Source organism: Prosopis cineraria, unplaced genomic scaffold (genome assembly GCF_029017545.1).
Source record: "Prosopis cineraria cultivar Desert tree isolate PC_DT_omini unplaced genomic scaffold, ASM2901754v1 PC1, whole genome shotgun sequence".
NCBI lineage: Eukaryota > Viridiplantae > Streptophyta > Magnoliopsida > Fabales > Fabaceae > Prosopis > Prosopis cineraria.
The window spans coordinates 40,879,776-40,894,361 of record NW_026555332.1 but is presented as its reverse complement, the minus strand read 5'-3'; the positions used below and the strand labels follow the sequence as shown (position 1 = coordinate 40,894,361).

Genomic DNA, 14,586 nt, shown 5'->3' with positions numbered 1-14,586 from the left:
ATATATTGAACAAAAGAGCTTCCATTGGAAAATAGTATTCCAATTGACCTGATGAAAAAGCATGAGAACAGAGCGTCTTGAAAGCTGAGGCGTCCCATGTTGCTGCTCTAATTGTGTGAATCAAGGAACCTGATGCAATGTAAAGAGAAAAAACCATTCCGCCGAGCCAAAGTTATGGCTTTCTTAGGTAGCATGTGTTTGTTTTGAAACATCCAATGATTTAACACTTTGCTTTTCAAATAGCAAACTTCTTTATTTTTTTGGCCATATTCAAAGTTATTTTATTCATTTTCAAATATGATGAGATGTTACTCTTCTTCAAGTAATGATGTGTGATATTACATTCTTACCATATCATATTTATTTTTAAACTAAAATGTCGGCCCTAAACTTTATACAGTATTTGATATGAATATTTATAGATTTTATGTTTTATACATTATTTTATATGTATTGTATTTTCTTAACAATAAAAAAATAATTTTTAAAAAAATATACAAATAAATGAAATATTTTAAAGTATGATCAGAAAATTAGAATAATTATATTGCTATAATTTTAAACATTGATATGGTGATTTGTTTGTGTCTATTAAAAAATAATTCATGCTAAAAGATCATAAATATTTTCATGCTTTCCTCTTTTTATTGGTAGCTCATTTTCTTTTCTTTTCTATTTTATTTTATTGCAGTGATACATATATTATTAGTATTATTGTCCAACCAAATATAAATGTTCGGAAACAACATATTCATTTTGATTCAAAATCAAAATATATTCATTTCACTACATCGAAACTTATTCATTCCCACCATTCCTTTTGTTTTTTTTTTTTAAATTCTACCTACCAAACCAGCAGACAGTGGCCATTATTATTCAGAAAGTATTTCGCGCCAATATCATTCTATATGAATTATTATTTCACTCTATAATGCCGATGCATGTGTATGTCATGGAGAGATTATGAATATAATGTATAGTGGTCTGCAAAGCTTAGCTTATTCATAGTCAATGCATTTCAAACTTGGTTTGTCTAAACCTTTGTTGTCTGATATCTTCCTATTTTTCGACAGATTCTGTAATTCTGCATGATCTAGCTACTCATCTTTAATAAATGTTTATATATCTCAATCTTCTATCCAATATTTTAATCTCGATTTATAGAATAACAAAGAGCTGGAGGATACGTACTTACGTATATAGGAAAAATTTCAGTAAACTGACATGTATTGAACTGTCTTAAACATACTCTAGAATCCTATTTTCAACAAGAAGAAAAAACATCATATAAACTGTGCGTGTGTGGTGTTAGGAAGATCAATATAAGTTGATAATATAATGAATGATATAAAGTAAGGAAACGAGGGATTGTGTTGATGAGGTTGGATCGGATTTGGTTAGCAATGAACAGGTGGAAAAAAAGAAGACAAAGAGAAGTGGGAAGAGATATGCAGAGAATATTTAAACTCGGTATCTGATGTGTTATATATCTGCTCTAGACTGGATTTGTGGCACATGCTTGGTTAGAGGACGCATTACTCCCCCTGATCTCAAAATTTATCACTACATTATATTCATCCCCTGGAAAGCGTTCTCTCTCTCTCTCTCTCTCTATATATATATATATATATGTAACAGATTGTACAGTCGATATTATTTTATTTCAATCTGATCATCTTACACACGGGACATGAGCTCCCCCTCATGGTATATGAAAATGAATACGATTATGTATAATGAGACTTGATAATATGAACTATGAAGAGGTTCTCTTTGAGCTTGTTTTGGATTTGTCGGTACAGATCTTGACCGTTGGGTTTCATTTCATTCTAAACTCTCAAACTCACCTTTTGTTCATGGGTAGAATTCACCAAGATTGAGATATTTCATTTTTAAACGTATTCATAAATAAAAAAGGAACACACACACACACACTCACTTGCATGTGAGGAAATACTTGCTGTCTAATCCATTTTTATATATGTATACACACCACAGTACTATAGTGGTGAGTTTGATGTCATTGTTTTGAAGCTTTAATTTAAAGATGTCGTATGAATTAACAGGATGTTCTTGCTCTCCTATTAATTAATTAAGTAATGAAAAAGAACAATGATTGATCTGAGTCCAGCTTAAAACAATGCAGAGATACCTGATATATAGATCTCCATGATCAACTTGGAAGATGCTGAATCAGCCATGAATCCACGTTTTGCTTGGATGAGAGATTTTCTGCACTAAAAAACTACCAGAAGCCTCTATAATAATTAAGACACATCTGGACTGGGACCTCTGGAAGTCACAAGGAAATGGTCCCTGACCCACATGTGTTGTAACCCCTTTTCCTATTATTAATTAAAACCTTAATTAATTAATTAATTAATTAAGCATCAGTACTGGTCCCGGACATTACTTGGAATTGTGGCAATTTCAATTATATTTGGTTCTTCTTGTCCCCTGACCTTTCGCAATTCTTTATAGAAACCAACATCCCCAGTTATGATATCCATCTCTTTCTTGGATGTGATCTCTGCGACACTTGATTTAATTTTTGAGTTCAATCACGATGACTTTATATCCAATATTTATTTTCCATTTGTTACCTGCACTTGTTAATTTATTCCGTGTGTCTGCTTTAATTCGCATTATTATATTATATACATGGACGGATTAATTCTATGCATCTGCTCGTATCAATCATTTTCAGCGCCATGATTTAAAAAGTATCATTCCCTCCATTCAGTATTATAAAACATTTTTTAAAATATTATGTTAAGACATATAAAGCATTTTATGCCTTTTAAAGAACAATTAATAAGTTTTTTTAAAAAAACAATACCCTTAATTAAGGATGTGGTTAATAAAGTTTTTTAATTAAGACACGTTATTAAATAATCAAATGTAAATATTGAAAAAAATGTGTAACTTTAAAGTATTTAACTAATTTATCAAAATTGTAATTTGATCAAAAGTGTCATATAATATTGAATGAATAAAATCAAGGACGGACCTAGAATGGTTGGGGGGCCAAATTGAAGAGAAATAAAGAATGGTAGGGGCCAAAATCCATTTTAAACTATTTTATAAATAAAAATTATAATTTTTTTTCCTAAGAGGTATGCAAGAGGCATATGATGCCAGCGGGGCAAGAACCCTTGCTTTGTAAGTTTAATTTTTTAAATTTATGAATTTTCATGCAACTTGCATTATTTACAAGTGTCATATATATGTTGCTACCTGATTGATAAATGGTCATAATCCTTTCCATTATAGTAGCCAACCCTTGTTGATTAAATATTATATTTAAATATGTATGAAACATTTATTAGTTCATGAATAACGCTGAGCCCAAGATTTTTGGCTTCTGTCCCACCAAAAAAAAAAAACTCACCTCTGATGACAAACATAATTAAGAAAGTCTTAGGTGCTTAGATTTTATCCTTTTCTCTGTTGTTGCATATATCAAATGACAACTACGTGGGTGCGTGCAAGAGGGGACGACATCAATACAATGATTAAGATTTGTTTAATCAGCAACGTTTTGCTAGGCGAATGTATATATAATTAGACCCGATCACCAATGATGGACATTGAAAAGTCTACTTAGTCAAATAATTAAGCCCGTCTTCTTCTTCTTCTATTTTTTTTTTAAAAACATAGAGAATCTATGAAAGAAGTCCAATAAAAAAGAATAAGCCTGTTTTATAGAAGTCCAAATATAAAATGATTGGGGCTCAAGTTTTTTTTTTTTTTAAACCCAAAAATTATAATGTTTTTTAAAAAATGATAGTATCAGTCAATAACAGTTTCTTTTCCTTTTATCCTTCTCACTTTTTTGGATAACATGCATGCTAGGTCCAGCACGTGCGTCCTGCACTGGAAAGATGAATATTCTGCTAGAAATTTTCGAATCATATGCAATTTAAAAAAATAAAATAAAATACTACAGTCTAATGTTTAAGCGGCTCATTTTCGTTCAAAGTTTTCCTCTGTTTATTTTTGCTCGAAACTCCCAAAAAAAAAAAAACAGTGCGAACTTCAATTTTAAAATTAATTTTTAAAATCCTGAACAAGCGGGTAAAGTCGGGAAACAGGTGGGCCTGGCTTATATAGGCTCAACTCTTATGGGCCTAAGTCTGAAATCTCAGTTACTCTAATTTCACCCAAAAGTTGAGATCCAACTCTTATTTAAAGGGTTAAGGGCTGAGCCCGTAAGCCTATTTACAAAAGATAAAATAAAATAAAATTTAACATTTTAATTTACCTAGAATATTCTAAAATTCAAGATACATTAAACCAAATTCTCACATAATCTACAAAATAAACTCAAGATTTACAAATCCAAATAAGATAAAGGCAAAAGTTATCATCAATGCTAATCAAGATCTCCCTCATCATCATCCACAAATAAAATGTTAGAACTCTCAAAGGCAGGTTCACTTGTTGAAGATGGAGGCGGAGGCTTAACATCAACTATCTTTACGACTTCTTCATCACCTACAATAAATATTAATCAAATCATGTCATTTTCAAATGTATATCCATACATATCACAAGATAAAATATAAAAATTACCATAAAATGGCACAAAACCGTTCAACTAATTGCAAGTATAAATCAATGCTTACACATTATCTAGAAGGAGTCGACAACAATACTTTGTTAGAACACAAGAGCCAATGCTAAAAATCGATTCACTAGCTACAGTAGTGATCAGAATACTTAAAATATCGCATGCTATCCTTAAAAGATTATGAAATCTTTATTGATTAGTTTTCCACCAATGCAAGACATCTAGCTTTGAAAACTGGTGACCATCAAGGGAAGCTTCTTCCAAATAAGAGGCAAGACTGAGATGCGAGAGGCAAGACTGTGACTGTGGTGGAGACAAGCTCAAGATTGAGACTGTGGTTGAGAGGTAAGAGGTGAGACTGTGATTGCAACAGAGACGAGCTTGAGAATGACATTGAGAGGCAAGAAGCGAGATTGTGACGGCCGTAGAGAGAAGCTTGAGACTGAGATTCAGACTGAGAGGCTGAAAGATGATAGGAGGCGCTGAGATAAGATGAAAGATTGAGAGGGAGACAGGTTTAAGAGTGAGAGATCGAGTACGAGTATGTTGCATAGGGTTTCTTTGGAGGCTGAAAGTCTAACTCCAATTCGGTCATTTTCCAAAATCCAACATAAAAACAAAAAAAAAATTAAACAGGCTTGATAGGTCGTCTGGACCCGAGTTCTTTTTTTTATGGCTTAAAAGTATTGAGCTTCGAAGCACGATTATTTATTCTAAAAAGTATTAAATTTTTAAGTTCAAATTTTTATTTAAACGAGTTTAAATAAACAGTTCGTCAGGATCGACTTTTTTTTTTTTTTAACTCTTCAAGCACGGCGGGAGGAGTAAAAGTTGATTGCATGATACAGTTTGGAAAAACAAGAACATGAAAACATTGAATATTGAAGGTGACGTCACGAATGACGTATATAGTGGTGGGTTTTCACGTGTCGTGAAGCATGGGGCATTAATTTGGCCGTATTTTAAACAGAGAAGGAGAGGAATTTGCCTGCCACCCCCATAAAGTAGTGTTTAAATAAACATACTTGGTGCTGATCTCGCTTTGTTAATTTAAGTTCAACCTAATCCATGATTATGCCTCCAGTTCCACACATGCCACCCCTTATTCATTACACTCTCTTCGTTTGTTCGTTTTCTTATTATAATGCCACTACCAATGTTAATAGTGTATCCAATATATATATATCCATTATCTCAACATTCAATACCAACCATACACTTAGCTTCCATGCATGCATGTGCCCTTCCATTCCTTGCTTTGCATCTATCTCTGGAAGTTCTTGTGCATGTATAAGTCTGGTTTAACAACTTTGGACTCGTAAATTAATTAGTTTGTGTGTGTTAAACTCCTTTCTGAGAATTTCATGATGTGGAGTGCATTTCCAATATTTGAAACTGGTGGACCTGTACGTCTTCTTCGATCACCAACTTGTGCCTCCGTCGGCTTTGCATTTCTCAATCACCTGCCCCAAACCGTTCATATTACTCCACCGGTGAACACACTGACCTTGTTAATATATACAAGAAAAATAATTAATTCTTTGCTCTGTATTTTTAATTTGATTGTAATTTAGTCTTTTTAACTTTGATTTTGGACAACTTAATCTTTATAATTTGACACAGTTGTAACTTATTTAATCTCTGAACTTTACCTTAATGCAATTTAATTCCTATAATTTTAGCCATTTAATTAAAACATCTATCGCTAAGTTATTTTTATAACAACTTTATTCTTTATGATTTTAGTTTCTAAAATGTAGAGGATTGGATCAACGTTTTAAAATAAATAAAACTATATCAATTTTGAGTTAAAATTAATGGGCTTGGTTTTAATCGGAGAAAAGATCCAAGTGGAAAGTTGGCTATCCAGACATGCTATTATTCAACAAAAAAGGGGGGGGTGATTTGGGTGAGAATGTTTTAGATTAATTAACCATATGGCTGTGTAAAAATAAACGTGCGAATAGGAAGTAAATTAATTAGGCAATGTGTAAAAGATAGTGGTGGAACTGGAAGGTTGTTGATCGATCATAAAGAAATTTCAATCAGCAGAACTCTTAATTACCACATGCTGGTATAGCCAAAGCTATGGTTTACATGTATCTAACCTATTCAAACAGCTCCTTTTAAGTATCTCAGGTGCTTTTTTTTTTTTTTGAACGAAGTATCTCAGGTGCTTTTGACTTTCCACAAATTATATATATAACATGCTTATGCTATCGACCACAATAACTTGTTGCTTTTTTGTCTTTTTATTTTTTATTTTGGCATCTCCTTTAAGATTCACCAATGACGGCGACTCATTTGAAGCTGTGAGAAAAATATTTAAAGGCTTTGCTTGATCTTACTTGAAACATATTTAGTATTTGCAATGTTTCATAGAGATATGTTAAGCAGTGACGGATCCACGAGGAATTGTTATATCAGTTTTTGGAAGGGGAAAAACAAAAAAATTGTAACATGGGGCAGCCATACTGTTGGATATTATAAAATATTAATGGGTATTTTAAAACAAACTATTATAAATTAATAATGTTAATTACTATTTAAATCAATCCATGTTGTAACCTATATATTAAACTCCATTATTATATGAAACTCTTTTAAATTGTTTTTAATGTGTTTTTGTTGCCCAATTATTAATATATCTGCTTATAAAAAGTTGTACTTGCCACATGTACTGGATGAACCTCTAAGATTGATTTTCTCTCCTCCTATATCCTATTGTTTCATCAGTGTTGGTATTGCTTTAGTTTATTCTAGGAATTTTTGTTATTTTATGTCCGTATTCATTTTGCAAAAAGAATCTATTTAATTTTGAGTTGTCGCTTGATCAACTTGTATGATGTGATGGAATAACTTTTAAAAATAATATTCTCAGGCATGACTCAAGCTATAATTTTATTTATCGGCGCCAACAATCACCTTGATTGTATCTATCCTTGATGTTCATTGTGATTTAATTTGATGGGGTTTTTTTACAAAGATCCTATAAACAATAATAAAAAAAATATCAAGATGCTATCTTGTGGGAAATTTTTTTCAAAATACTACACCTAAAATTGTTCTTACTTTGAACAATTTACAAAGTTAATAACACCATATACGGTTTCTTCAATATATACTCGAAATGCTAACAAAAGTGAAAAAAAAAATTTGTTCTTGGCACATGAACGATTTTTAAACTTCATTACCTAGTGCATCCTCTATCCCTAATAAGTTGGTTAAAAATATGAAGACCAAGCGAGAGGATTTCAAATTTGGCCAAATTGGTTTTTTTAAAAAAAAACATTAACATAGAGAGTTTTGTCTTCCCCCATTGTTAGAAATTGACTATATAGGCCCCTCAATTTTTTTATTTCTTTAACAAGACCCCTTTTTTGAGTGTAAAAAAAAAAGCTCCATTACTAATATTTTGTAGGTTTAAATTTTGGAAAAAAACATAATTATTAATCTCTATAGTTTTAATGTATTTTGGTAAAAGTCTTTATAGTTTTTTATGGTTTCTCTAGATCCATCTAGTTTATCCCATTTGTAACACTAGTACATCTATTTTTGAATATTCTCAAAAAGACAATGAAATGACAATAATAGTATTAAATATATTGACACGTGATGAATGTCATTAATCTGTGTCAAGGTGAAGTTATAATTCAATAGATTAATAATATTGTCCACCCATTTTTATTTCACATTTTATGTTTTTAACTGTTGAGTCATAATTTCACCTTAACATAAATTAACAGCCTTAATCACATGTTAATATATTTAACATTATTAGAGTTAGCTCATAATTTTTTATTTTTTGGTACATACTTAAAAATATAGAGAACCAATGCTGTGGTGGGATAAACTAAAAAGACTCGAAGCAAAGAAGAAAAAAAATATAAAAACCTATATTAAAATATGTTAAAACTACAAGAATCAATTATTATGTTTTTCCTGAAATTTTCAACCCCCTGAAAGATTTTCTCCAGGTTTTAGCATAGAACATTTAGATGGGTCGTTGACTTTCTCAACCATAAGGAAGGCCCATCATTAATGTGTACCTTTTCTCAACATGGGCAGGAGCCCAATAGAGTGAGCCCCATTTTCTGGGATGAGACCCAAATAGTGCTAGAAAATTCGGATTCATTCTAGAAACTTCTCGCAAGGTGCAGAGAAGGTGCCATGGACGTTGCGCAACACTTCGAGTACAATAAAATCACATACACAAGTTGTTTCAAAATCCTAGTTCGTGAACGAGATTGTTATTGGTGATGAAGCTGCTACAAACCCAATAAAACAAATCTGACCCAGACAGTGCAAAATTCAGATTCACATTCATCTTCTAAATATATTAAGTTGTTTAACCTCAGGAAACAATGGATTCGATGATGGATTATGAAATCTTATTAAGAGCTGGCTCTGGTCGAGTAGGGAATTAAGGAAAGCATTTTACATGTCAAAATTTGTATACGCCCTGGGCTAGCTATGTTTTGTTCCACATGAAATTTGGGAAATAGACCACGTGGTGGCAGGGGGAGAGGACGACTTTTGTTAAAAGAATTTTATGGTTTTATTTAAGTAAATGTTTTACAAAATATCAAAATCAATAAGCATAAATTATATTAAAATAAATATAAATTATATTCATTAATTTATCTTTTGTTATCTTAAATTCCTATTTCATGATTTTTTGGCCAAAAATTTTTCTAGTTCATTGATTTTTTATCCATATATGTTTGAAATATTATTTTTCAACTAATATATTTGAAGTTTTAAAAATTAATATATAAATAAGTTGATATAACTAAAAATTAAAAATAAGGTAAAAAATTGAACATTGCATTATAATTATCGTTTGAAAACTTAAATAACTCTTAAACAATATTCATGTTAAAGATGTGTATTTTTTTATTTTAGTAAAAAAATGTGATTGAATGGTTATTAATGGTTAAATGAATGGGATTGGAGTATAAAAAATAGAAGTGAATCAAGTGATCACGTATGTGGTATATAAATTTTCATTTTTTTATTAAATAAATTTGATTTTAAGATGGGTTTTGTATAAGTTATAAAAATAAAAGAGATATGCTTGTAATTAAGGTAAAACAGAAAGAGAGTCAATATATTTTACTCCATATATAAAGGCATACCAATGATTTGAATTTTGAAGATAAGATAGGAAAATACAGGTAGGAGAATTTTTCAAGAAACTAGCATGGGAAATTACACTAGTGAACACAAGTTTAAAGGGATAAACATCCTGAAAAGTCTAACATACTATGTGAGAGAGCCCTTTAAGCTTATAACTCCCATTTAATTTGTGATACTCCCGATGTGAGATCGATGATAGTAAACTAAGAAGCAAAAACAAGCTCAAGCTATTGCTGAATACTGGCGAGCAACTTGGCGTCCTATTCATTTTCGAACTTCTGACAAGGAAATGGAAAGATGATGTTCATGTCGTATTTCACCTTTTTTTTTTAAAAAAATAAAAATAAAATAATAAAACAAACTAAAATCTGACAGATGCGCATCGGTTGATGAAATCCAAAGGCACTTGAAGGTTTCAAATTTACCTCTCACTTCACACAATCTCGTACAGTCAACAGAGGAAGCAAAACTAAATGCCAAAAACAAAAAACAATGCATTCATAACAATATCCAAACCAATCAATGCCTTCAGCCCTTCATTCTCTGACGTCATTTTTTATTTTTTATGCATCTTCCAAGTTAGCTCCGTTGATCCTCCACCGTGACTCCCGCCGATCACTTGCAACACGCCGTTGTTGCTTCCAAGAGCCTTATATATATTTATATATAATGTAAATTACTGACGTATGAATTCAATCAGAATTCAGAGCCAACCCCTATAATGAATGAACACGAGGCGCGCACGCAAACTACTTTTTATAAGTTGATGATTTCTTCAAAGGACAATTTCGATATGAAGCTCACAGAAGCCTTTTTTTTTTTTTGGAATAGAGATCACAGTAAAGTAGTGCACAAATATATTGAAACCATGTCACATAGATAGGCTAATAACAAGTCTCTCCATCATGTGGTGGATTATTATAAATAGTAGCGTTGAAATTATCTCAATTAGCTTGGTGAGCTAATTAACCAGGTGTTACGTATTCGTTTCTGTGAAGACTTACAGAGGCATTGGATGATCAGTCAACTCCGGTGAGCCATGTGATTGATCTTAACTTCATGTACAGAGGAAGAGGAGGAGCAGGAGGCAGAAGAGGCACATTTGCCACGACAAGACATGTCCCCTAACCACCATTCCCTCCTTGTATTTGTCAACACAGTTTCCATTACCAGACACATTCAGTTCACATCTCACAAACCCTATCTTCTTTCTTGGCTTCAATCATATCGGATCATCATGATCCACACAATTATTTGTGCGCTCTGTTAATCCTATCCATAAGTGAATGCTCAGCTCGGTTTAATCTGTTCCTTCATTCTATAGATAACAAAATGATCGCTTACATTCACTGGCTTTTACAGCACTAGAGACAATAAGTTGCTGCATAAATATGAAATTTACATACAAATATAACTCTTTAGCCTTAACAGGTCTCAGACAAGGACGATTCAACAAGCGTTAGAAATTTTAAAACCTTCTACTAAATGTCTTGTCTGCTAACAAGTCTATAACACGCGGAATTCCCATTAGCAGGATTGCGATAATTATACATAAACAGGGAAGAAAGCCACCTCTTGTGTATATGCTCCAATATATGTATCATCAGTTGTAGCATTGCCCTAGTTTCGGCTTTTGCACTTCTCCATTGCTCTTGGTGCTGCAACAAATAACAAACATGTGAGTAAGATCTGGGACAAGTCCTACTGAAAAATATGATTTTTATTCTTTTTAATTGCGAAATTAGATATAATGAAGCTAATTGACAAGGTTACCTAGGCCAATTGCTTCAGAACTCTTCATTATCCTCAATCTCTTGCAAGAGGCAGTGAACATCCTGAAACAAGGGCAAAGGGATAATATCAGGAAGAGAAATGCGCTCATCAACTTGATCTTTGTTCATACTGAAACAAAAGCAAGGCCTGATTGTACTACATCAGTAGCAGAGTCATTTATCTTAAAACCAGTCAACAAACACAGCTAATAATCTATGCAGTAAAACATGGAACAAATCGAAATTGACATTCTTTGGAGAATCTGACGGAAACCAAATTTAGACGCTATGAAGCATGGAAAGCACTTACTCCCAGGGTACATCACCAACTAGCATCCAATCACCGTCCTTGTCTTCGTATGTGAGCACATATTCTGAACCATGAAGAAGATCCTTCAACCTACTTTCACTCAAATTATCATGACTCGAAATTCCATGAGATCCACACTGAGCTGAACGTGTCATGCATAAAAAAGAACACCATCAGAATCTGTAACACCACATACATGCAAAAAGCAGTAAAGATGAAGGAATAGACTAAAATTGTACAGTAACTCATGTCATCAATATGGTAAAATCTCTACTATCAAAGTTTAAATGGGTAAATTATGTGTTTTTCCTGAGTAAAAGGGGACTTTTTATTGTTCATCTATGTTTCCAACATATTTGCTTTTGCGAGACTCTTGATCCTGATTCACTTACCAGTTACCATATACAGTACAAATTCTTCATCTGTCATCTAAATCACATGATTTCAAAAACTGCAGGTACTGGTAAGTAACGAATGAGTTGGAAGTAGACAGAAACTCACTGATCGTAAAACATCTGAACATCTTTTCGAGTGCTGAAGAAAGTTGGCGATAACTACCAAAGTTTTTGAGATCCACTTTCCGCAAGTAGGGGGCTCCATCCATGCTTACTTTGACAAAAAGACATCCAGACTTGGCTTCTGCATCATCAGCGTTCTTCTGGGGATTAGATGTCATCGAATTCTTCCTGAAGGATCTGATTGGTGGCCACCCCACAACTTGCTCCCTGATTCACATAAGAAGAACAGATCACGCTTTAATCATAACATGCTTGGAAAAACACAAGCTTTCTTACTAGAGGCAGAGATTGTAAATTTAGCTAAAACAGACACTAATCCTTGTGCTCGAGTTAGAGTCGAAGAACACAAGGGACAATATACAGAAGCATCAGGGGAAATTTTTGGAGGAGTTTAATCCGCCGGAATCATATGCAGCAAGAAATCATACAAAACCAAAGCGTAGAAGGAAATGGATGAAACGAGAAACACCAGCCCATGAATGATTAATACAGAAAGAATAACCTCTAAAGTTTAAACAAGCAACAGCTTCTCTTAAACAAGGATAAACTGAGGAGTGATAATATATTTCCCATGGAAAGTTCTTCTCCCTTCATTTTACATGGAGCTTTGTGTAGCATCCAACATATTATAACGAGTTGACAGAAACATCAACAAGCACTATGGACAGAACAATAATGAAACACAACGATAAGGAAAAAGAACAAGGATGAAAAATCAGAAGAAGATGGTAATTATTACTTTGGAGGAAGAGCAGATATCTGGGGCTTCTTCTCCTGCAACAATGTCTTTGGTGAGTTTGGGACGCTGTCTTTGGCAAGGGAAGCACCTAAACATGGTTGTGGGTTGGCGCCACCCCTGGGAGAGAACAAACCGCCCTCTTTGCCCAAACCCATATCAGATCCTCCGTTGCCTGACATAGCCCACTTCCCAGAACCACCATTAATGGTGTCTGAGAAACCCCTGTTGGCCCCACACATCGCCGCACTCTTCCCGGCACCGTCCCTCTCCGGTGACTCGGACCCAGGTAGTCCAAGTCGTAGCTCAGTGGCCTTGAGGTTCAAGCCACTGGTGTTTCTCTGAGAAAACTTGTCTGATCCTTTTTCCATTGAAGGAAGCTCTGTCAAGCCTACATAGTCCTGCTCCTTTGGCAGAGACATCAAACCTCGGCTGGTGAGATGATTATGGGAAACCACGAAATGGGAGAGAAGAAGAAGAGATGAGAGAGAGAGAGAAAGTATGTGAAATGGAGATTGAAGAAACAGAATTTAACAGTGGAAGAAAGATATGTTGATGAACAGAAGTTTTCCTGAGCCTTTAGATTCTGTTGTGTTCCTATATAAACTCCGTGCACCTATTGAGAAAAAGAGGAATTGATATATTAAGAAAAAGAAAGGGAATATTATCAAGCTTGTAATTTGCAAAGGGAATAATGTTAAATTAGTTTTTCGCTTTATTCTTCGTTTTAAATTCCTTGAGGACTGTGCTTATGTTTTTTTAAAAAATTATGAATCTTTTTGTAGGCAACCAAGCCGGCAAGTCACAGAAAGTCCCCGGCAAGCTCTCTCTATATTCATTCTTTTTTTTTTTTCGATGTTGGTATTTTCTTACTTGTACAATGAAATCCTTAAAATACAAGGGATTGACAAATAGTTGATTTTTAAGATTACAAATGAATTAGAGGAACCGGTTATTTGTTACAAAGTAATTGGCGCGAAAGGACGAGGAAGGGCAACAGAGATGACGGAACAGGGAAAAACAAAAAGGAACAGAGGAAGGAGAGGATCTAAAACTGTCACTGAAAAGGCCACAGGTTGATCGAATTTCGAAGATCTCACAAGCTGCAACAAGAACGCCGCAGAGTTAATTTTTCCAGGAAAATTGTTGAGAACGGAGAAGGGAAAGTTGGGTTGTTGAGAGAGAAATGAGAATGAATCCAATGTCCAAGACAAACAGAGAAAACGGGCTGATAAAAGTGAAAAGAAAATAAAGACAAAAATGATTTGCAGGTGAAATGAAACAAAACTGACTATGCCTGTGTGCACGAGATGCCTTGTTTGAATAACTGTGCCTGTGGAATTTCCAGAAATCTGCACCAGTGTCAGTTAAAATGAGTCAGAGGAAAAGGAAAAAAGCAGCTAACACTCTCACTTCATCTTATAATTAATTCAACCACAATTAAAATTAAGTAATTTTTTAATTATGCTTTTTTTAATTCTCACAATTTGTTTCTAAATTAATTAAATACACTTTTTTAGGAGGCTATTTTTGAAAAA

The 14,586-nt window shown here is 33.4% G+C and overlaps 1 protein-coding gene across 1 annotated transcript; it reads right to left on the bottom strand.

Moving 5' to 3' along the window:
• Positions 1-11,007: 11,007 nt before the first annotated feature.
• On the bottom strand, positions 11,008-13,642 carry LOC129292412 (auxin-responsive protein IAA27-like). Its single transcript, XM_054929970.1, has 5 exons — positions 13,052-13,642; positions 12,296-12,519; positions 11,795-11,936; positions 11,486-11,547; positions 11,008-11,370 (listed from the first exon to the last, which is right to left on the bottom strand). Exons 1-5 carry the CDS (start codon positions 13,468-13,470, stop codon positions 11,333-11,335), a joined length of 885 nt encoding a protein of 294 aa, XP_054785945.1. The 5' UTR covers positions 13,471-13,642; the 3' UTR covers positions 11,008-11,332.
• Between the last annotated feature and the right edge of the window lie 944 nt (positions 13,643-14,586).